A 23,911-nucleotide genomic window follows, 5' to 3' on the forward strand; every position below is an offset into this window, starting at 1 on the left:
AAGTGGTAACTAGCTGCAACTGGGTGACAACGTTTATTAATTTGGTAGAAGAATGAGCACAGGTGCCTCAGGTACACACTGTGCTCTAGCAAGGGCTTTTTGAGCTGCGATTGATCAAATGGTATGAAGCCTTAAAATGGGATCACACTTGGCTTCATCCTCTGTGTGTTTCCTCTCTCACTGTTTTACAAATAAACATGCTTCTTTAAGCTCTAAAAAGGTATTTGTGGAAGTTTAAGTCGTTCTCAAGGGCATGAGATGTTTCTAAAATGCCGGTCTCAAGGGGCTGTCCTTACAGCAACCTTTGCGAGCCCCTGAGGCTATCAGGTCCAGGTTTGCTGTGAGCACAGATGTGTCTGGCCAAAGGCCATGTGATGTCCTGCTTGCTTGAGCAAACCTGATAGCTTCGTAAGGAGCGGGGTGGCACGCACTGCACGGCCAGGCGTACCTGCATGGGGACTGTCTCCTGTCTGCCAGAAAGCAGCTATACAGACAGGAACAGGCAGATTAGGGTATATTGTACTGACTTGCAGTTGCCTTTCTGGGGCGGGGTTAAACATCACCAGCAAAATTAAGTTTCTGGAGAACAGAACATGAACTTTAGTTCTGGAGAACAGAGAACAGGGTCCTGGAGGACAGAATATGAACTTTAGGTAAGGCTGTTCTCTGTGCCTCAGTTTCTCCACCCTTTGTACTTGGCAGATGAAGAAAGGAAGAGTTCAATATAGATACAGCACTGCATTTTTCTTTGCACAACAGTGACTATCCCTTGTACTGCCATTCTTTAAGTTCCCTTGACAATCCAACAAGTTGATCTTGCTGCTCCTCAAAAGCTCCCAAGTATTACCATGCCTGTGGTGTCCTCTGAGGCAGGACCTTCTGGGTGGTGGTCGTGTCCCCCTTGGGATGAATCTCTAAAGTTATGTTTTGGGTCAACTGACAATTGACCATTTTAGCCTTCTCTTTCTCCCAGCTTTAGGAATTCCTTCCATCTGTTGTCTGTTTACCTGACAGCCCTCAGCTGCATTTTACAGACTGTTAGACTCAGGTTTTGTTTGTTTGATTATTATGACTTTTTATTTTGGACAATGTCCCTGTTGCCTAGCAATGTCAGCAGGTGCTTTGAAAAGAAATAGTAAAGCACAAGCTTTCTGCAAGGTAGAACATTATATTCTGCTTCACATTGAGTCTTTTTATCTGCAAGTCTCCATGGACTCTATCAGCATTAATAAATGAAATGCACCCTCTCATTCGGAATGCAGGGGAGGGAGAAAAAGATACAGGAAGCAGTCATCATCCTATTTTTCACAGATGATAACCAAGGCAGAGAAAGGTAAAGCAAGGTAGAAAGCCTGATTTGATATCCTGACCCACTGAAGTCAGGCATTGATCTCCCATGGGAGTCATGAAGAAAGCCAAGAGCATATCGCTTGAAAGAATTAGAGCTCCGTTGAATTCCCTCTGCAGCTAATGGGTTGGACGGAGCCCACGGTGTTAGGCCGAGTGAGGAAGTGAGCAAGTTGTGTGGAGTGATTTGTTTATTTAGTTATTTCCCAAGAGTAGGAATATGGTCCCAGACGCAACACAGACATAGGACAGGGTAGTGAAGAAATCAGCACATCCTCTTTACATGTATTATGCTCTTTGTTCTGTTCTTTCACTGGGAAAAGGGTTCTCACTGATTGTTGTCTGAGTTTTTAGTTCACAGTCCCGTGGAGCCTAGCCTTGTGAAATTTAGGCAATGCCTCTATAGGGAGACCTGGATCCAGGAGCCAAGTTTGTACTTCTGAGCAGCTGCAAGCATGACTGCAGAGTGTGTGTGCCATGTAGGCAGTGCTAGTGGGACCTACAGCCCCTGTAGTTCCTGCCCTCCCTCTGGTAAACCCACAGCTGACCCTCTACCGCCAGTAATCACAGAGCTGGGTGGTAACTTTGTCCTTGTTTCTAAGGGCAGCAGAGTGGGCTGGCAGTCTCACATTGTAGCCATAAAAGTTGCCATTGATTTTGTGTGTGATTGCTGTTATCAAAAGAAAAAAATATGAAGCACCGTGGGTTTCTTTTTTTCCCCCCAGCAAAGAACTGCAGGTACTTCGGCTACATGCTCTCTTACAGAAGTACATTTACTAGATGATCATGCAAAAACCCTGGGCCTTGCTTTTGAAGGTCAGAACATTAGAAATAGCCATGTGAAGAATGACTGTTTTACAGATGAGTGAACCCATCAAAATGAGTCACTTGGGAGGGCAGTAAGAACAGGGTTGATAGCAGAGAGCTGTTATGACATTTGGTAACAGAAAGTGGCCTGAAGTATCAGCTATAGCCTGCCAGTTTTGCACAAGCAATGAAAATGGTCAGTGGTGTGTCTTCGTGTACGTAAGGCTTAATATGCAGGCTGGAAAAAACAAGGTCTGTGAGGGGCAGGGGTATGGTGGGCACAGCTCTGGCTGGACTGTTCCTAGTTACGTTTTGGACAAGTTGCTCTGGGTGATACACAGCTTCCTTCAAGAGGCAGCTGGCTTTAGAGCTCCTGCCTTAGTGCTGGAATGGGAAGCAGGAACTGAGCCAGCTCTGAATAAGGTTGGCTCCTTATCTCTCTTGACCCCCTAACGCCATAACAGATTCAATGACCAGGTTAGGTAGCTGAAGACAGTCCTCTGTCCTTCTTCTCACAATGTGTCCATATACTGAAGTCTCTTTGGGCTGAATTTTCCCCTTTACGATGTGTTCTTGTCAGGTCTAACTAGACGTGACAGAGCCATGAGCTGCTTTGTGAAGAGGAGCTTGATTTATGCCCAGGCAGGCACCTTCATCTCTTGTAGCAAGATTTTCTGTAGGTCTCCATCACCCACACTGAGATGAACCTCAGCGTTGCACGGCCTTTTCTGCAAATGATAGATGTGCCAAAACATGCTTTTCCTGCACAGTAACTCATAAGTACTTTCTAAAACTGTAAACTCATATATAGTCCTCATATATGGGTAAAGTACTTAAAACTGGCATGTATCATTTCCATGAAAAAGCTATGGGGAACGACCTTATTTCAGTAAAGCTTCTGCTTCGTGCTTAACCTTTTGTACTTTCTTGCAAATAGGATGCATGGTTAAATAATGTTTCAGAGGGATGTGTGGCTTTACCCGAGAATGGTCAAGAGAGTAAAAAACCAGTGTGGCTGCCCACCACCCTCTACTGGCCTGTGCAGGGACTGCTTGAGGGAATGCTGGCTCTGTATGCGATGGGAAAAACTCCTAAAACGATGAAAAAAGGTGAGGGGGAGCCGGGGGAAGGCGAACCTTTTGGCAGAAAGCACTTCTGTTACACGCCATACCCGCCTGAGTACCACAAAGCTCCACCTTCCTTTTTAAAGTAGGGCCAGTGTCGTCAATAAAAAAAAAAAAAAAAAAAAGAGTCAACCTTTTCTTACATGCCAGAATCATTTTGCACAGCAAATAGGTAAAATCAGAGAAGCTGAACTTTTTGTCCAGCTGTGGTGGTTTTGCTGATTTTTTGGGGATGGGGTAGACACAGAGGGGAGTGTAGTTCTGAGTTGAAACAAGGGTGATAGTAGTACTACATGTCTGCTGGCTTTAGTAGTTTTATCTCAGATTTAACATAGTTCAGATGAGAACAACATCTGGTCTAGGTACATGAGGGAATTTTCTTGGCATTGGCTCAGAGTGCTGAATAAGTTCTGGATAAATCACCCAAAGCAATGATCGTAGCCTTTCTGGCAATTCCGTTTCAATAACTTTATTGTACGACAAGGTGTATGCAAGCTGTCAGCACAAATGAATCAATTCTCTGTGAATGGGACAGACTGAATCTGCAAGTTCCAGTGGTATCGTTAGTGTGGAAACACCACCGCCCAAGGCAATTTAAGTGCTGAGATGACATAACCCAGTCGTCTTGCTAGAAAATGTTATGACATAGAAAAGCCTGGGGAACTGAAAGAAGCCTCACCAGAGCAAAGACCACATCCATATGGCATCATATTTCCTGGGAAAACTTATTTTTACGCTTTTTGACATGTCTACAATTCTGGTGTTATGCCTCATTTACACTGGTACATTCTGGGAAATCTAATAAAAAATTCCTTATGTCTGCTCTTACCACAGAGAGCAGTGTGACTCGCAGAGTCATCCGAGTTATTTCTATGGTTGTATTGCACGCGGAGAAAGTTTTATAATGGCCTGAGATTACACTGATCTCCTTAATCTCAGGCTCAGATATATCAAACAGTGGACAAATTTCATGACTAACAGAAAAGTAAAGTAAATTTCATCCATTTGGGTGAAGCATCTTTTCTTGTACAATTTTAGCTCTAAGCAGATCTGGAATTTTGACTTGGTACATGGAGTGGCAAAGAAATAAGCCCCAGGCAAATCCAGCCAGAAAGGAAAGCTTCACTGAATGACTGCAGGGTAAATCCAACAGTTTTGCTGCAGCTTTAGTGAGCTGTTGCTGCACAAATTACAGCATGTAAGGGAGCACTCTAGCGAGCACGGTGGTGTAATTGAATCCAACATACTTCCAGAGAAGTTTGATGCTGAAGCCTGCAGAGGACCCAGTTTGTCTTCAGCAGCGCAGTCTCTTTCTCAGGACTGCCCGAAAGGTCCTCGTCGCTGATCTGCATCGTGGTTTCATACAGCTGTAAAGCAGGTCACAGCAAAACTCATCTATTCGTTCTTCAGGATGATGGGAAACACTTTAAAGAAGGGCTCCAAATTAAGGGTTCCCCAAAAGTAATTCTGCAGTTTGTGTTCCAGGCTATAAGCGGGCTGTCGTGCCTGTGTAAAGGGACAGGGTCTGGCAGGACTGAATAGCAGGCGTCTGCATCGCTCGTTTTTCTGGGGAATTCAGATCCCATCGTCTGCCTTAGGCACGCTAGTGTGCTGCCTAAGTGTGTCCCACCACACACCAATCCACCGCTTGAGGGAAAGGAGTTGCTACAGCAGGCCGCAGCGGCAGGCTGCGGTCTGAAAGAGGTGTGTATTTTTAGAGATGGCTGCAAAGCCTTGCTGTCACAGAAGCGGTGCACTATGGCGTGTTAGTCCCACAGCAAATGCTTCATCCTCGCTGTTTTATAGGAATATACAGTGATAACGAGCGGCAGGGAACTACCCCATCCCCTTGCCAAGGAGGGAATATGGGGAGGCAGGAACGGAGGGACCCAAGTCAAAGAGTTTTAGTACATTTTGTCTTTAGTGCTTTAGCCAGTCACTGTCTGCCATTTTATATTTATGAACCTGTATCGGGGGATTCCTTGATAGGTCTTTAATTTCCTTTGGTTTTACTCTGAACAGGCCTCTCTAGGGACAGTAAGAACACTTTCAGTGTTACTGAATGTCATCTCTGTGCAAACTGAACAGTGGAAAAATATTCTGATAATAACTGTGAAATATATGGGAGGTGGTAGGCTTTCTGGCTGCTGCTTTTGTTTTATTGGTTTTTTCCCTCTGATGAGAGCTTCAAGGTCAGCTGGTTCCATAGATACAAATATGCCAAGAACAAAATGTACAGATGCGCCAGGAGTCAGGGACACAGACATGCTGGCACTGTAAACAGACCTGGATCATGTCCAGTATTGTCAGGCAGCGAGCACACAGGAGTCTTCATAAAAAGGCACTTTATTACAGTGATACCAAGATTTATCTTTTCTCTCCATTGCATCATTAAACATGAGTTATTTGCGTTTTTGTGGAAAAGCCTAGATTCAGCACAATCTCAAAATTTTATTTGGAGGATGGGGAAAGGTTTTATTCATGTACTACAGAATCCTATGGCAATATCTGAGTGCATAATAGACAGTGTGAGTAAGTGGCTGGAGTAGAAAGCAGAAGGCTGGTTCTTTTCCTGATTCTGCTGCTAATTTATTGTATAAACATAGAAAAATCTTTTACTGTAGCTGTTGTGAGTTCCCATACACCCTCTCCTTTCCCTCCTAGATATGTTTCTTTTTGTCAGTTATTTGCTTGAACTAAATATCAACCAGTCAGGCAAAAGCTGGAAATATCTTCATCTAGCAGTCTTTGGCAGACTTAAAATATTAATGCATTTTATAGTGTACTTATTTTTCGTAACTGTCAGTTGTTGCTACCAAGGCAGGGAATTCCTTATAAATATTGAATGCTGCTGCAAGGTCTGGAAAAAAATTCTAGAAATGGTTCTCTTAAGCTCCCAGGTGACTGAAAAATTGCTGAAAATCTTCCTAATGTTAGTAAATTATGTGGAAATCCAAGAGCGCAGAAGTTGCCTAACTGTTACTTGGATTTTCTAATAACCAGCCATAGTTCTTGAATTTAACCAGTCCATGCAGATTACTTACTGGACATAGGCACTTTGGGGAAGAATGGAACAATTGGTTTTGTTCTTAAAGACAGCCTAGAAGTCGTTGTAGTAAGATGCATCTCAGAAATTGGCTTGAAGGTCTGTTGTATGTAAAAGAATAAAACTTAATTGCAGAGGAGATCCACTGCCCAGCTTGAGCGCTGGAATTTTGACAAAGCAAAAAATACCCCTGGTAGAGCACTTCCAGCCCTTGCAGGGGAAGAGAGCGCGCGGACAGGGTCTGCTGTACTCAGGTGTGGCCAGCAGCTGCTCTGCTGCTTTGCCATGGCAGCAGGAATTCACATTTTGGTTCTTTTATGGTCCCTCCCGCTACCCTTCTCACACCAAAAGGATCCTAGTGCAAGCTACAGCTGAGTCTTTTGCTGAAACTCAGAGCTGTGTATATTGTGAATTTAAAATGGGGTTTAAAGATTTTTCACCTTTAGATCCCTAGTTCAAATCTAGCCTGGTTTAACCATGACTGAAGCTTTACGTCCCTAGTGATGTCAGTCAGATCCTAAGGGACACGGCTCCGGAGCTGCTCTGCCACCTGAATTCACTTGGGGTATAACGAAAGGGCAGCAGTGGGGAAGGGCCGTCCATACAGTACCAGTTTGTGGCTAAACAGAGGCCTTTTGTCCCCAGGGCTGCCAGTCTGCTGCCAGGCACACACACACGAGATTGAACAGTAATAAAAAGACTTCATTAGAGTCGGGGGGGCATCACTTTTTCTGCAGTCAGAGTAGAGCTGAAAAGAATCCTGAAGTGAACTCAGAGCAATGACGTGTGAGACCTGCTATAACAAACGCCGAGTTGCTTTTAATTCCTGAGAGTGGATTGCAAATAGCATTGAAATATGCCAGTTAAACTAGACATGCTGATGTGCATTGCTTAATATCTTCGGGATATTATTTTTGCCCCGGAGATTGCGCTTTCTGCTGAGTAACCACAGAATATGCTGGAAGTGACTGTTTTATGTTGCGCTGATCTGTGATGTTCAGTGGATCGTTGTTTCACACAACGACAATCCAGGACCTTGAGTGTGCGTGCTGGGCTTTGGTTGAGCTCCTACCGGTGCCCAAAGGCAAAATTTAGTCCATTAGGCTCTCATGCAGAGATGTTTGTGGAATCCCTCGGAATCAACTAAATACCCTGGTAGATTCCTCGTAGTTAAATGAAGGAGTTGCCGGTTCTACCTCTTGTCTGTCTCTTACCATGGCTGGGAAAAACACAAGCTAGAGGTGAGATCCTTTTTCACTGAAGGGACTACTGACTGGCTGAGTTTGAGAAATAGACTGCGCCTTTCTGGTTACACCCTGCATGCACCCATCCCTCTCTGCCAAGGTTTTAGGAGGGAAGTTAATGCAATAAAATCCCACCTGAAAGAACCAAGGCATTTGCTTTTGTCAGAAATCCATCTGAATTCTGACAGCCTAGCAAGGAGATTGTTTTCATAAATTTGCCATTTGCTATAACTACTGCGTTGTTGTTGTTGTTTCTGAGCTCACAGCCAGGCACGCTGGAAGCTGGAGTGGTAGTTTATTCACAGATGAGACGTCACGCGTGTGCAAGTTCACACACACTCAAACAGTGCCCCTTGCCAGTGTTTTCTAGCCCTGCAGCTACCATGGGCCTCAGCGGGAAGTTTAGTTTCTGGGTGCCCTTCAGCCTTAGGTTCTGCTGCTGCACCCGCAAAACAAGAGCTTAACTAGTGTTAATTATAACAGCAGTTCATTAAGAACGGGACTAATGCACTTGCGGGCAATCCAGAAGTTAAAAGATAGCAATGACTTGGGATGTGTGTTGGCTGGCGCAAATCAGTGCTAGGCAGTAGCCCCACAGAGCAGTGAGAAGAGCTGTCTCTCTCCCTAGGTTAGCATTAGCTCCTCATTACCATATCAAAGGAAACGGCAAGCAGACTCCTCCACACGCTGCACAGAGGCGGACGAGTTTGGGTTTATTACAGAAACGTTTCCTTCCCCTTGTCTGCCTCTGTTCCCACTTCCCAAGTTTCATTTTGAGTTTGGGGTTTGAATAAGCCCCAAAACACAAAAGGAAGTCGAGACGGAGTGGGTGACTGTCACATCTAGATTCTCAGAGCTTTACTTGAAAGCTCAGCTCCCGTTCAGTTGAGTGCACTGGGGAAGAGTGGAGGTGGATGAGACAATCTTAGAAGCTGTTTCCAGCACTGGCTGTTACAACTCTTTGTTTTCTTCTAGTGGGATGGTAGGTTAATGGTTGACAAATGGGAAGAAACATCTCTTGTTCCAGAGAGCAAATTGCCCAACGAATTAAAATGCTCCCTGAAGGCACTGTTGCTCCCTCGCCTCTCAATACATGTGAAGCCAAAGACAGCCTCCACTGATTTCAGAGCAAGCTACAGATTCTGTCACAGGTGCTCAGATCGAAGACTGTCCTTTTGGGTAATAAATGTCATGGGCCAGTCTGTGCTCATTGAGGGGGGTAGCTCATTTATGTGCAGTGAAACCCCAGGGAAATGGAGGTTACTCCCCATTTGGTTCACGAAAGCTCAAAAATTGTCCTGCTGCATTCTATAGGAACGAGCAAAAATCCAAACTGTTTGTTTTAGGAAAGCTTCTTACATACATAATGTCCTCAGAGAGCTATTTAGTTATACTAAAATGAGATTAAAGTTTGTTCTTCCACATCTTGTTGTTCTGTTTGCAAATCCAGGAGCTAAGCATTCCACAGTTGCCATAATTTCACCCCTGTAAATAGCCCTGGACGTCCTTTGAACAGTGAAGCACAGCTGTTAGAGCTTGCGAGCACCCCCAGGAAAATCAAGATGTTGCACTGAAGTGAAATTTGTATCTACGCGCTCCTGGAATTAGATCATTCATCCCATTCTAACATAAGGGTCTAATTCAGATGCCTTCTGATACTACCTGTCTCTCTGCATCAGTTAGAAAGGAAATAGCATGGCTCTTCAGACTCGGACCAGCGCATCCTAAATGGCATTGCCTAAGGTGAATCCCATCCCAAACACTGAGAGAACTCAGAAAAGCAATCCCTCTGCAGTTCCTTGTTTGCATACTAGCCCGAGAGTATACACACACTGTACTGCCATTTTCTGTTAAACCTGCCCTTCTGCAGCAAGCCGATACCTAGAGTTCTTTAACGTATTTCAAACTTGTGAGGCCACTGACAACTTTTTAACCACCTTAACAAGGGCACATTTAATGTCACTGACTCACTGAAGTGTAGTTTCCAGCTGAAAAACTGTTTTCAGGTCTGGCTTGTCTTTAATCAGTACAAATTGGAAGATGTCTATTGAAATAATATGTGAAACAATGTGCTAGTTTACAGTGTAGGAACAAGGAAGCAAAACTCTACCAAGGTGCATGCACTCATGGACCCATGCAAAGGTACTTTCTCTCTGGTGATTAAATAAATGGCTCCTGAAAGGCCTTTAACGTTGATTGATTGCAGTAGGTACCTCTCAAGCAGCCTCTTTTCTGCGGCCTTTGCTGTGCTTTGTACCGTGTCTGGTGCGTCAGGCCCTGTGACAGACAGCAACCACAGCACGCAAATGCACTTACGGCCTGTGCTGGGCGGCATCGCTGGATCAGCGCTGCGATCCCACTCCCTCCTCTGAGCTGACATCCGGACAGAGGCGTGAGCACAGCGCTGTGTAATCGCATAAGGTATTGGCAGAGCTGTGGCAAAGAGAGAAAAGCGTCAAAATTATATGCACGCTCATGGACCGACAAATCTCGTTAGGGGAGAGGTCTCTTTTTTTTCCAGCTGAATAATACATGCGAGATGTTGGGGAATCAGGGCTTTCTGCAGCCTCGCAGGTTAGTGGGCGCTGGGAAAATCCAGTCTCTGCTTTAAACCCTCTCTGTGCCCCACTTTTGTCAGTGTTTGGAAGGAAATCGGTGGGAGGATGTGGTGCCAGCAGATGGCAGTGCCTGTTAGCAGAGTTTTATTCATGTCAGAAGAAATAGGAGTCTGCTCAAAACGTGAAAATGTTTTTATTTACATCGCATGAAACCCAGTGCCATTTCTCGCGTGTGAGCAATGCAATGGTGCAGCTCAAGTTGGGCGAAGGGCCACCACAGAAATGACCATGCTGTGAGCCCGCTCCGCGGCACGCCCGGAGGACCCCTGCCCACGTAGAGGCTGTCGCCTGGGTTCGTAGCTGAGATGCCTCGGGTAAGCGTGCGTGGGAGGTGGGAAGGAAAGCTTCTCCTAACCTTGACCATGTCACCCTAGCTTTGCAGAGGCTGTTCCTCTAGGGCTGCTGGCTGGAGAGCTTTTCCTAGCACAAAAATTCATTCCAAATCTTATTAAAAGAGATTAAATGAAAGAAGAAGCAGAGCTGATGCCTTTATGAAGGTGACACTGTCGTTAGTGCTGGTGAAGTAGCACCCAGGGACTTAACCTGCTCTGAAAGCCAACGTTGTGATTTTAGGGGGGACTGACTCTCATGCTGCATGAATTCCTCTTTAGTGCTTTTTAAGTAAGTTTGAACACTTATTAAAAAACCAAACCAAAACAGAACTGTTAATGTACTCCCCAAGTAGCACTTCTATACGGATACTTCGTGTGTCATAGGCGTACTCCTAAAAGGTAAATAAATATTGCTGAAAAGAGCACTCCTAACAGTTATGAGCAGGCAGAAGATCTAACATAATTTCATAGAATTTAATCAACAGTTTATTACCATGCCTTTCACTTTCATTGAAAATATTTCTGCTGCTGATCTGAATTTAGTCCTCCGTGCTGCTTGCAACCTAGATGGGGTTCTAAGGCATGCGGAACAGGAGCCAAACTGGCTAGTCCGATCTCATTGCCTATACCGTGGTGAAGTGGGAAATGTAAACTAACAACAAGTGGAAAAGCAAAATTACATGTGCAAAACTGATTTTTAATGGCCTAAGTCCTTGATCTGGCTCCAGATTCCTATCCCGTCTGGCCAGATCCAACCTTCACGTACAGATCGGAGAACAAGAGCACTGGTAAAAAGTGCTGCGTGTATAGAGATGTGCTTTCTTAACCCAGTCCCCTGTGCAACAGGACTACTAATAATTTTCAAAGCTGTGGTTATTTCCCTTTCTTTAGCGTGTCTGAATTTTTCCAGTCTAGTTTCCATAATAAGGTGTTATGTATCCTAGATTTAAGATGGTTAGGAATCAGATTTTCTGATCTACAGGAAGTTCTGCTAGTTCATTTTTTTTTCCTATTCCGAAACAAGCATGCAAATAATAAGTTGCAAAATGTCCATACAGTAAAATAAAAATGTCATTCCAATCCTGACGTATTTCATTAGCAATAGTGTAACTTTAGAAAAATTTTTAAAAATTGAAAATCATTCAAAGCAGAACATGGAAAAAAGAGCTTTCAGGTTCCAGCAATACTGCCACATTCCTGTACAGTGCTTTGGTTTTGACAAGTTCTCTTTTCCTGACCAGAAAACCTTCTGTGAAAGTATTTCTGATGAGCTGTAGTGCGTGTGGTCCTGGAATAGAGAATTAGGGAGGAGAGGGGGACAGGATTAGGGGAACAGGGCACCAAAGCCTGAAGGTATCCTGCAGTCGCCAGGCAGATCTCTCTCATATATGCAGCTGGCCTGACATTTGCTTTTCAGAAGAGGAAATATTTTACTAAGCTAGGGAGACAGTGTGGTATTACCAATGATAAAAAAACAAAAGAGAGAGAGAAAGGCAAAAAAATACAGCAAACCACTGAAGAGCTGTGAGAGCGTTCCCTGGGACTAGCTGGATCACAGGCAAACACCACAATTCCGTCGGCAAACACCATTTCAGCAGCTTGATGGTTGACAGGCAAGGGAAGAGGGCCAGAGGAATCATGCTCTCCCTCCTTCTCTCCACTCTTCCCAAATTCCTTGGTCCGGCCTGGAAGAGAGAGTTTCCACAGTGCTGATGCATATGCACACATGTTCTCCCTGTTAAATGTGCAGCTTCTGCATTCCCCCTGTCCTCCCTTTTTTAGGAACTGCTTTCTGTTTGTGTGATTTTAAAACAAGAACACAGCCCCCACCTCCTAAAAAAAAAAAAAAAAAATGACAGCCCATCCAGTAATCCAGAAAGGAGAACCCAGGCAAGGGGAGAGCCGAGAAGCAGGCGTGGGGAGGAGAAGTAAACACCCAGCGCTTGGGGAACTGGCAAGGAGGGCGAAGACCATGCGGTGACAGGGGAGCACAGTGCCTTGCATTTTCTCAAGGCAGGGAATACGCCTCTCTTCCCCCTCCCCAGCCAGCCCTTTCTGTGCAAAGCAGCCGCTTAAACCCCTCCCTTTTTTGCTTTCACTCCTGCCACCTTTCCCTTTGCTGCTCATTCAGAACAGATGATACTCCCCATCACATGCAGCCCTCTCCTCTCCCTCCTCTCTGCCCCAGCCCTTTAAAAAGCTTTATACCGCCAAGAATTCATTTGTATGGGAGAGAGCAGGAACAAGGAAAGGCAGGCATTTGACAGGCAAAAGTGGCACTGCAGCGGTGGAGGGTGAGGGTCTGGAGCCCCCAGTGTCAGCTCTGACAGAGCAAGGGAAATCAGGGATACCTAGGGACAGGAGTGCGTGCATTTAAATCATCAGTGCCACGTAAATGTTTTCTAATAACAGGCAGAGGGAAGAAGGAAGGAGACAGCCCAGGGATCAGAAGACGACCCCAGCTCTCTGGTGATGGCATGGATCGGACACTTTTCCAGCAGCTGTTTTACCTGCCTCTCAGTCCTGTCACCGTCTGGTATCCCTGAAGTGCCAAGGCACAAGACTGATGCAGAGCCGCTCTTAGCAAGTAAGTTACCTGATTTTGTTTGGTTTTGCAGTTCACTACTTTTCTTCTCTGGTTGCAAAAGATCAGGAGCCCAGAAGGCAGGAGGACAAGGGGTTGAGGTATTAGGTCAGCTGAACGCTGGGTTTCTAAGCCCAAACCTCCCAGGGTGCGAGCTAGAGATGTGCTGTTGTCTGACTTGCCAGCTGCTAGGGAACTCTTTGGGAAGCCGGGAATTAGATGCTGATCTTGGGCAAAAGCACTGTCAGATCTAGTAAAGGTGTTATGCAGGAAAAGACATTAAAAATGATGAACTGCTCAGATACCAAATTAGTGGAGAACACTGGAATACAATGGGCAGGTGGAGACTAATCAGTAAGCAGCCTTGAAATGCGTGGATTGTCGCCATAATCCTCACCTAGAGTCAAAGAGGGACAGGCAATTTAGTGTATGGGGAATCCCTAGGGGTGTGTTTGGGTCTGGGAGGTAAAAGCATGACTAATCTTTTTACCAATGTCCTGCTGCATCAGTCAAAAACGCTCCCAGAGTCCTCCTTTTTGTATTAGCACATGCTGGTTGGGAGTAACATGCTAACTTTTATACAGCATGTCTCTCATTTGGTTTTGACTTGAGAGTTTCAGGAACCAATTGAGAATTGGCAGAAACTGTCCCTGTCCCAAAAAGCTTACCATCTGACTTTTGGGGATTCTGTAATCAAGCAGGTCCTTCCTCCTGCACCCTTTTACTTTTAAGTAGACCACTACCTTGGATTTATAGTAGGATAGCTCGGAGGGAAACAAAGCGGGCTTCTCTCTCTAGTTCTCCGACCAATCCAAGTGACGAGTATCTTCTATAGTATGTGGAAAGTGTGTCTGGCAGTGTTTGTGCTGGGGGAGTTATTTCACCTCTGGGGTTCAGTTCTTTTTCCCCACTGTTCCTACTCAGTAGGAGATAAAGGATCAGGATCATTCCTGATTCCCATGAGAGAAAATTCTCCATCTCTGGAAGGTTCCAGCCCAATTATTTACAGACTCTGAAAAAGGCAAAGAGAGTTTTGGAGTCATGTTCTGAGACAAATCGTCGGACTCTTTTATATAAGTCACCCACTTTCTATTCAGTTTGAGGTCAGGAGAGCCGCTTGGACATTTGGGGTGAGCATTGGCACTTAACTGGCAGTTTGATATTGGGTAGGTCAGTTTGTCTTGCTGTGACTCATCGTCTCTTGTCTGCACAATGGGTTCAATAGCACTGTTGAACATCTTGAGGCAGAAAAAGCCTGCATTTGGTCAGTCCATCTTTGAACTGTTTGGATCCAAGTTACTGGAGAAGTGTGAAGTGGTATTAACGTCCTTCAATTTTATTTTTTTTAAGCCGGCTGTGGATTACATAGTGATTCTCAGTTGCTATAATGGTGAAATATCTAAACAGTGGAGAACAGGCACGTTAGTGCTCTTGGGACAGGATTTTCTCTTAGAATTGAGGTTCTGCTTTCCCCAATATTCAGTGTGTGCTGTGTGTAGAGAGCCAGCAGCAGGAGAAACAGGAGTGTCTTGTCAGGACAAAAGTGTCTCTTTTTCTTTGTTCGGTTGTGTTGGTTGAAAGATAACGGTCACATTTTCAATGATGCCATAAGGTCCCCCTAAAAATAGAGTCTGGGGTAAAAGGACCGAGACAGAGAGGCTGCAGAGTGCCTCAGGCAGAGTCACTTCCTTGGAGGTGGAAGGATCAAATTGGTTTATTTTCAGGCTTTATTTGTTGGTAAAGAAAATACCGTTTGACTGTTCAAAATTAAGAAAAACACCTAAGAGCATAATATTGTGATTGCATCCTTTCCATGCTCAGCTTCTTTAGTTGGATGAAGTATAAGGTAATTGACTGAAAGTTATATGGATCATATCCTCCCGCCCACCCTATGCATTTAAACTGTGGTGTACCGAGTAGTAGATACCTCTTATGTTGTGGAAACTCCATGCTCTCTAGCCCTTGTTCTATAAAAAATTGTTATAGCCTGTACACTGGGGTCATTATGATGTCTCATATGGCATTTTCTAGTTTTCATCTTTTTTCTGGAAACAAAACAAAAAAAGAACAAAAAAACCCCCAACCAACAAACAACCAAACCAAAAAACCCACCCCAGTCTCTGTTCTCATTACAGTTTAGTTTCTCCGCTATTTTCTGCATTGGTATGAAGTCAATATATTTAATGCAACTGCAAACTTGTGTTCTGTATGGGATTTTTTTATACTTTAATCCATAGCTGGGAGGAAAAAATCTATTTGAAACCTGTAGCTATTGACAGACCAGAAACATTATTTCTTGGCATTAGAAATAATCTTGCTAGGTTATTCATGCTGATAGATCAGGCTATGTAGGCTTTTCAGGGTAATCTTTAGACACCCCTGAAGCAGACAGGGGCTGTATTCACTGCCCCTGGATTGGTGGAAGGGAAGAAGAGTGGTGCAGTGATTACAGGCGCTCGTTTAGGATTTTGGAAACTCTAGGTTTAATTCCCTGCCCTGCCACAGACTCCCAATGTCACTGCGGAAGAAGCAAGTGTCTTTGTGACTCACTTCCCCATCTTGAAATATGGGAAATAGAGCACTTCCTTGTTCCACAGATCTTAATAAGCAAATAAAATTTTAAAGCACGTGATACCTGCGTTGAACCACTGTGAAACATCTGGATACTCTGGGAATGGGGCCACACTGCTACCTCACAACTGACAACGAAAGGGCTCAGGGATATTAGAACTGTGATTACCCACCGCTGCTGGGGAGAAGGATAGATTGGGAGGTAATTAGCAGATAGAAGTAAAGTGCAAATCTCCATAAGCTCTGTCTTTATTTGTGTCATATTAGCTTCCTACCCAGAGAGATTTTCTTACAAGGTATTTTCTTTTGAAAGGCTGAACACCTTGTGTTCCGGTATTTCTGAGCCTAATGAAGCCTAAGCAGACAGGCGCTGTCATCAGCCCAGCTCTGTAACAAGCACAAAGTCATCCTGCGTCTTCAGTAACTGCCTAGTTATTCATCAGTCACCCATTTCTGTGTACTGGTGGCTGGGTGTCTCCGCTAGCCCCAGAGGAGCTCCGTTGTAAAATCACGCCTGTCAGCATGTTAGAAAAGCAGTGCAGCGACTTAAGGAAAACTCCAAGAGGAAACGAGAGGCATCTTCCTACTTCTGTGCTGAGTGAGATTACGCTTTGAGAAGCAATTCTTTGGATGAGGGGGCTTTTGAACTAGATGTTTATTAGTGAAGTGCCACAGGTCTCCCTTCTTGTGCAGTTTCCTTAAATGCTTTGCCCTGGTTTTGAATAGCATAACTCTTTTGCATCATTCCCTCCACCTGTGGATCTCCAAGCACTTTCCCAGGAGGCAGCTGCTGCAATCTCTGTAAGTCAGAAAACTGAAAGATGACATGATTTGCACAAAATCTACCTGCCTTTCTTTTTCTCGCATGCATATGTATGCTTCAAAAGGTAATCTTGTGTTGGTGTTGTTGACTGTTGGGTCTCAGTCATACACAGGCAGTAAATAAAAGGATAGTGGGAAAGATGCCTTTCTGAGGGAAATCAAAGCCCCACCTGTCAGTCTAATAGCCATTTATCTTCAGGTTGTCAAAGGCCATCTTTTCCTAATATTTCTTCTTCCTCCACCTTCCCACTAGTGCTCAATGTTCAGCGATCAATGCTTTTATTCTCTTTAGGTGCTACTGCTTTAATTTGCTCTGTTCCTCTACCAACTTTCCCATGTTGCTAGTGTCTGTCAATTAAGAATTTCATTCCCTTGCAGCAGTGTAACCCAAAGGAGAATATGTGCCCCAGAGGAATCTGGGGACAGCAACCTAGGCTCCGTTTTATGTCGTGTTGTCCAACAGGCAGCAAAAGAACCAGGTCAAGTTTTTCGGTAATGAGCTGTTTAGTATTTACTGCTGTATCAATTGCTCGTTGAGTAGTATAGGACTCTTTGCCTGGGAAAAGAGATGGCAGAATTAAGTAGAATCCTGATTTGGGTAGGTGTAGGGGGTTTACTAAAGAACGGTTGCTCGTTTCTTCTCATAATGCAAGAAAACATGGGCATCAGGTTTAAAACAAACAAAAAGAAGTTTTGTTTGTTTTTTTTTTTACACAAACAAACTTGATGACAAATTCATGTCTTCAGACTCCTCCTGCCTGCCAGTTTAGACCTCTCCAGAGGCACATCCTATCCCCACTGAAACTTGCACTTACTTAAGCGAGATCGGTGATTTTTTAAACTGAAAAAGTCACCATGGCCAGCAGGGGAAAGGAGTTTCTTGCAGACTTTTCTTGTTTTACCTTCTGGGATGTCTTCAGCAAATTTCTGTCTTGAAGACTTGGTGCTATCATCGGCTCTGTGAGGCAGGGCTTGTGGACAGCTCTGCAAAACGATGCCTCCTGCAGATACACAACTAACCCCAGCTTGACTCTTCTTCAGGAAATCTGAGAGCCCTAAATGTCACCGCCTGCCCCGAGTCTGTTGTCTGGGCTAAAGCTGAGCAGCAGCAAGTCTGATAAAAAGCCTCTTTGCAAGGCTGATAATACACTGACTCACATCTCCTTTTGCAGTAGCCTGTCCAAAAGGAAAGCAGCTTTGTACAAAAGTGACAGTTTTATTATCCCGGCCTCGTTTAACCAAAGATGGTAAATGCCAATGAAACAGGACGGTGCACGTGGCTATAAGAGGCAATTTCATCTCAGAGATCTCTTTGCTGGAGGGAGCAGCGATTTACAAACTGAAGTCTAAATCTCTGTGAGATGCTTGCACGTAATGACCATTATCTAGAAAAGATGTGTATACTTGATGGCGGTGGCAGTAGATTATACGATGAAGGAGTTAACCAAATCCCTACACAGGTACAGTGCTCCTTTTATAGTATCTTGTCATTTGTGCTAAAGTTTCCCAGAGCCCTTAAAATAATAAGGCAATGACAGCAAATTTCCTAGAAGATTCTTGTGCTTAGGATCTCACAGAACATTTATATCTGTGTCACAAATTTTACAGTTGGGAAATTAAGGCAGAGGGAAAAGCAGTGATTTGCTCAGGGTTAGAGAAAAAATACTGGAATGATTTGGATCAGAAAGCTGGCTAGTCTTCAGACATCCAAACCTGTGCTCAAACCGCTAACCAGTATTATTCCTTTTAAAGACTCTAATGCGAAGATTCATCTGCTTAATTATTTTCAATAACCACATACTGAGGTTATGCTTATACTACAGTGGGAGAGTTTAAGATGAAATATTAGGAGAAATTGTAATGCCACTGAAGCTGTCAGTAAAGTTCATAAACAGCAGGAATTTTTCTGCTTTAATGGACACTTGTAAGGTGTTCCTGAAGGTTTCCAGAAAGATTTCACTTGACCTATTGTTAAAGATCAGTAGCATTAGAAAAGTGACGTTGCCAGTCCCTTGAGTGGTTTAGTTAAAGCAGGTTTCCCTGTACTTTCATTAATGGGCAGTCCCTCTAGCCTGCTTCACCAGAGTGATATTTCTAGGGATTTAGGCTTTTTGATTGTTTTTATTCTGTTCTGTTCTTTTTAATATGTTTCAAGATCCTTTTGGTCTCTTTGGTACGAATCTGAAATATGAAACCTTACACTATAGATTAATGTCTTGAAATGGATTGTTCTCTCTTACATAGTGTCAGCATAAGTGAAGCTCAGCTTCAAATATAACTTTTATAATGAAATTATCTTGAAAACAAGTCTTTTTAAATTGAAAACATGCAACACTTGCCTGTTTTTACATGTCTACACATAGATTGATCAAAAGCTTTTTAGTCCAAATGGAGTAATTTTAGATTAATCAAACAACACAAACAAAGATCAAAAGTAGTATTCGTAAGAAGAAAGCGAAGTTCTTCTCTGTACCTAATTCTCTTTAAGTCAGTGGATGGGGACGCTTCTTTCTGTATTAAAGAGAGGAAAAAAAGTGTGTGATTGTTCTGACTTGCACTTGGCATAGCTTTCACGTGTTGTGAAGTGGGAGGCAATATGTACCCTTATAATTTGACAGCATCTAGCAGGCACTGTGCACGCGTGTAAATAGACACACACCATAAGAGAGCCAGGCCAATGGTCCAGGAGACATGAATTTGCAACAAGCAGTAGAAAATGGCTGAAAATATACCTAACTAAACCATGAGCCAGCTCTCAGGAGTCCTACCTTCAGAAGTGAAAGAAATAGAGGTAGGGATTAATATTCTGCCCAAATCCTTGATGTTGCTGTTTGAGGAAGGGGACAGCACAGCGCTGGGGTTATCTGTCCCACGTCCAGGATCATACGCAGTGCAGGTAGCAAACCTGATTCCTCCTAACTGACCATCCCAGCGTCATTAATCCCTATTATTTACCCCTGCACTGGCTCAGCCCTGGCCCAAACCCTTCAAACCAGGCAAATTTGCCAGCACAAAGAAGCTTTGGGACTGTGCTGTGGACAGATGGCTGGGCTCCCTGGTGAACAGAGCCAGCGGGTATGGTTCCAGCAACAGGCTCTGGCTGCTTCATTGGAGTAATGATTGATGGTGACTTATACAAGGGCTAAGAGTAATTCTTTGCTGTTAACCAGGCTTGGCTACAGCAGAATGGAAGTGGAAATTTGTTGCTTCATTTATTCATCCTGCCTCTGCTTCCTTCCCGCCCACCCCTTGTGCTTTTTAATACCGAAAAGATGAAGCTACTTTGCTCAATCTTAAAATTGTCTTTCCCAAGATACTCTTAATTGTATCTCTACACTTTTTCTCATTCACAGACACATAAGAAGATTAAAGATAGAGGGAGCAGTAATAGATTTAGTTAGGTTTTAATAGGATTTGCAGAGGACAATGCAAGAATGAACGCCATAGAGAATATTGCTACTCTATCTTTGATATCCCTAAGGCTTCTTAGGTAGTCTTTCACAGAGATTTTGTCTGTGCCCTGCATTCAGAGTCAAGACTCTCATTTTTCAATAGAGCATGTGTGGTTGTTTTTTTTTAAAGGAGTATCTAATCATCTCGGTAAACAGGATGTTACATTATAACCTGCAAAAATCATTGCAGCCATCATTTTGTATTATTTATTTGTATCTTGCTAAGTATAGTTTTGCGTGTTGACAGCGGGCTTTCTAATAGCTGTCTATTGCATTTCTAAAATGTCAGATGAAGTATAGGGGTAGGTTCCAATACATCTGATTAACAGTAGGCCTCGGTCCATCACACCTTCGGACATGTAATTCAAGATGCTAAATTAAATGCCTATTTCACATTTGGAGCCCAGGCTCCCAGAATAATTTGTGGAGGGGGGTGGGTACTTCCAGAAGGTGATTCAGCACTCCTGAAATCTGAATGATCCCTGGAGGTGCCTTTCCCTGCTGACTGTAAGGGAAACCTTCATGCATAATTTACCCTAATGTAAGATTTCGGTAGACAGTGGTGCTCAGTGTTTTCTATTAATTCCTAAGGTTTCTCTTGGTATGCACCCAAAACCTGAGGCATCAAAAAACTCCAGTCCCTCTTGAAAATATGTTGATGTATCTTTACTTTGCTCCTAGTTGTGATCTCAAGTAAATTTTGGGTGTAAAAAAAATCTGAGGACCAAAAAAAAAGACCAAAACCCAAAAAACTGTAACAAGGTTTACCTATTTCATGACTCCCAGACCATGCCCATCACCATAGTTTTTGAGGTTCCAGTAGTGCCTTAAGCAAAGCGACTGGCAGCTGGTTCATGTTTGAAGAGACTGTGTATTATAATTCAGTATTTAACATCTGGTTCAATGCAGCATTATATTTAGCAAGTGGCTGTAGTGAAAGAAGTGCGGAAGCCTTTTAAAGTGCTTCCCTAAACCATACTAGGAGGAAAGACACGGCCCTAGCGAAAAGCTTTCCTGATGTAGAGCCAGCCTGCATCCCGCCCTGCCCAAGCACGGGGCAAAGTTTGTCAGTGTAGCATTAATATTTGCAATGTTTGTTGCCCTGGTCTGTCGTAACGGTTCAGACAGTAAAAGGAAATGGCTTTTGTCTCAGCTCTTTTCCTCCTATCTTAAACTTTATTTCTTTGTTCTCCTGCAGCCTAGCCATGGCCGGAGATTCTAGAATCTTCATGAACCAGGACATGGACATCGGAGTTACATCCAGAGAGCCTAAGAAGATTCCCAAACAGGCTCGGGATGACGTCCCCATCGCCACTGACCGAACCCGCCTCATATCAGCAGAAGGTAAGAAGCCACGTCAGCGTTACATGGAGAAAAGCGGCAAGTGCAATGTGCACCATGGAAATGTCCAAGAAACCTATCGATACCTTAGTGACCTCTTCACTACGCTGGTGGACCTCAAGTGGCGTTTTAATCTTCTTGTCTTCACTATGGTCTATACCATCACTTGGTTGTTTTTTGGGTTCATATGGTGGCTCATTGCCTATATCCGAGGAGACCTGGACCATCTTGAAGATGAGAACTGGATCCCCTGCGTTGAAAATCTCAGTGGATTTGTTTCTGCATTTCTGTTTTCTATCGAGACTGAGACAACAATTGGGTATGGCTACAGGGTCATAACGGAGAAGTGCCCGGAGGGCATCGTACTGCTCCTGATCCAGGCTATTCTGGGCTCCATTGTCAATGCGTTCATGGTGGGATGCATGTTTGTCAAGATCAGCCAACCAAAGAAGAGGGCTGAAACCCTCATGTTTTCTAACAACGCAGTGATTTCCATGAGGGATGAGAAGCTCTGTCTCATGTTCCGGGTTGGAGACCTCCGCAATTCCCACATTGTCGAGGCTTCCATTAGAGCCAAACTGATTAAGTCCAAACAGACCAAAGAAGGAGAGTTTATCCCCTTGAACCAAACGGACATCAACGTGGGATTTGACACTGGAGACGACAGATTGTTCCTGGTGTCACCTCTTATCATCTCACACGAAATCAACGAGAAAAGCCCCTTCTGGGAGATGTCCCGCACCCAACTGGAGAAGGAGGAGTTTGAAATTGTGGTCATCCTGGAAGGAATGGTGGAAGCGACAGGTAAGGACTTGCCAAAAATCAGTCACAATTTTGAGGGGGGAATGGGAAAAATGGAGCGCAGTTTGGCATTAAGATTTTACTGTCAGTGTTACCTGGACTGAAGAACATGTTGGGATTTGTCCTTCTCTAGTGACTGATTCAGGTGGAATATTGTGGTCTGAGATAACTAGAAATTAAAAGACGGGTCCTTTAGCTCATGTCGTAGTGTTTCACACTCTTTTTATACGTCCGGGATTCAGACGAAGGGGTTAGTTGAGGCACTGTCCATCATCACTTAGAACTGATCCATGGGAAAATAGAAATGGACTAAAGGAATTCATGAGGTCTCCTGTGGTGCTGTTTCCAGTGATCAAAATTCATGGCGCAAATCTCTTTCCATTTCTCCTCTGTATTAAAAATTGGCTCTAACTGTGCTATTTTAGGTATTGCTGTAGTGTTGCTTTTTAATGGAGGCTATGAAGGAAGTGCCCAAGTATTACTATATCCCATAAAACAGCATGTGCTGAAACTGAATGACTTGCACGTGATGCAGGACATATATTTTCAAAAGGAGCTCAAAGAGGAAAAATACAGAAACTGCTTTTGTGACTCTTGCAACCCAGCAGCTGTTTAACAGCCTAAAACAATCCTGTGTAATGGGTAGATTAGGAGATACACTCAGCTGATTCCCAGTTTCCCTCTATGGGTGTATTTGTGGCAGGCGATGAAAGGAGTCTGTGTCCATATATAATAAATCTGGAGAAGTTGTGTGCCTCAGCTTTCCAATGTGTAGAGAAGGGCGGTGGCAGCGTGCCTCGCAAGTGAATGGATGGCCAAAAGGCCTCCAGGCTCCCTTGCACAGGTGGGATGCAGTGTGTCTCCCAGGGGTCTGGCCAGGGAGGAGGATGCCTTTATTCTGGAGTCTCACCTAAAAGGCATGGCACCATGGGGTCGTTTTACCCCTTGCAGCTAATTCATTTATTCTAGGCTTTGAGGAGGAGCCAGCAGGCTCTGTCTGCTTTGCTTCTAGCACGGCAAGGGTGCTGAAGCACCCCGAGATGCTGACACTCCCTTCAGGCAGGCGTTCTGAGCCTGGGGTTGGCAGCCTTGGTCAAATCAGGGCCTTTAAGGGGAACGGGGCTACAGGCAGCACTGAGGAGAGAATTGCTATCTAGAGATGTGGAAACATAGAGTCAGAGATGCGAAAAAGCTTTTATAAGTAGTTTTGTCCTTTGGTGTTTAAGGATTTTAGTTATGAGACGGCACTGTGAACCCAAGTTTTTTCTCTTGGTGGTGTTTGGGTGTTTTTTGCCATCTTGATAAGGCATGGGTTCTCTCTGAAACACTAGCAAGGGTTTTCAGCTTGATGTGAGTACTCGGTGGTATCAGCACCCTGTATCACACATTCTGGCCCTTGCTTACTATTAATGTTGTTACCTTCTTGAGATTTGTCCTTGTTAGTCTCCTAACAGCCAGATGTAAGGGGAAATAGTCTCTGAAATTCCTGCATCCCAGACCTTTGCTCTTAAAGACAGCTCTCTAGAGAGCTAATTCAGTTTCCCGGTATCTCCCTTTAGTCATTAGGTGAATAGCCATAGCTGACTTTCCCAAACAGAGCTAATGGGAAGTTATGTATAGATTCCGCTGTACCTAGGTTGGAGTACTGTATTTTGTAGAAGTAGAATTCATTTGGCATTACTAGGCAAATAGTCTTTCCCAGCAGAGTACTGTAGAGAGGTGGCAAAAGAAGGGGTGGGTGGAAAAGACTATCAAAGGCAAAGATTTGTAACAGAAGCTTATTTTGTACCCTAAACATTTACTAGATGCTAGAACCTCCTAA

The 23,911-nt window shown here is 44.0% G+C and overlaps 1 protein-coding gene across 1 annotated transcript in view; it reads left to right on the top strand.

Annotated features, from left to right (window-relative positions):
• Positions 1 to 23,911, top strand: part of KCNJ5 (potassium inwardly rectifying channel subfamily J member 5) — a gene marked incomplete at its 3' end in the record, with an annotated part of 58,365 nt that overhangs the window by 25,467 nt on the left and 8,987 nt on the right. Inside the window, exons 3-4 of the mRNA XM_082330609.1 lie at positions 12,931 to 13,105; positions 21,146 to 22,092. Coding sequence (XP_082186735.1) covers positions 21,153 to 22,092 — 940 coding nt within the window. The 5' untranslated portion in view covers positions 12,931 to 13,105; positions 21,146 to 21,152. The remainder of the gene's footprint in view (positions 1 to 12,930; positions 13,106 to 21,145; positions 22,093 to 23,911) is intronic.

This window comes from Platalea leucorodia (assembly GCF_965183815.1).
Source record: "Platalea leucorodia genome assembly, chromosome: 20".
Classification (NCBI taxonomy): domain Eukaryota; kingdom Metazoa; phylum Chordata; class Aves; order Pelecaniformes; family Threskiornithidae; genus Platalea; species Platalea leucorodia.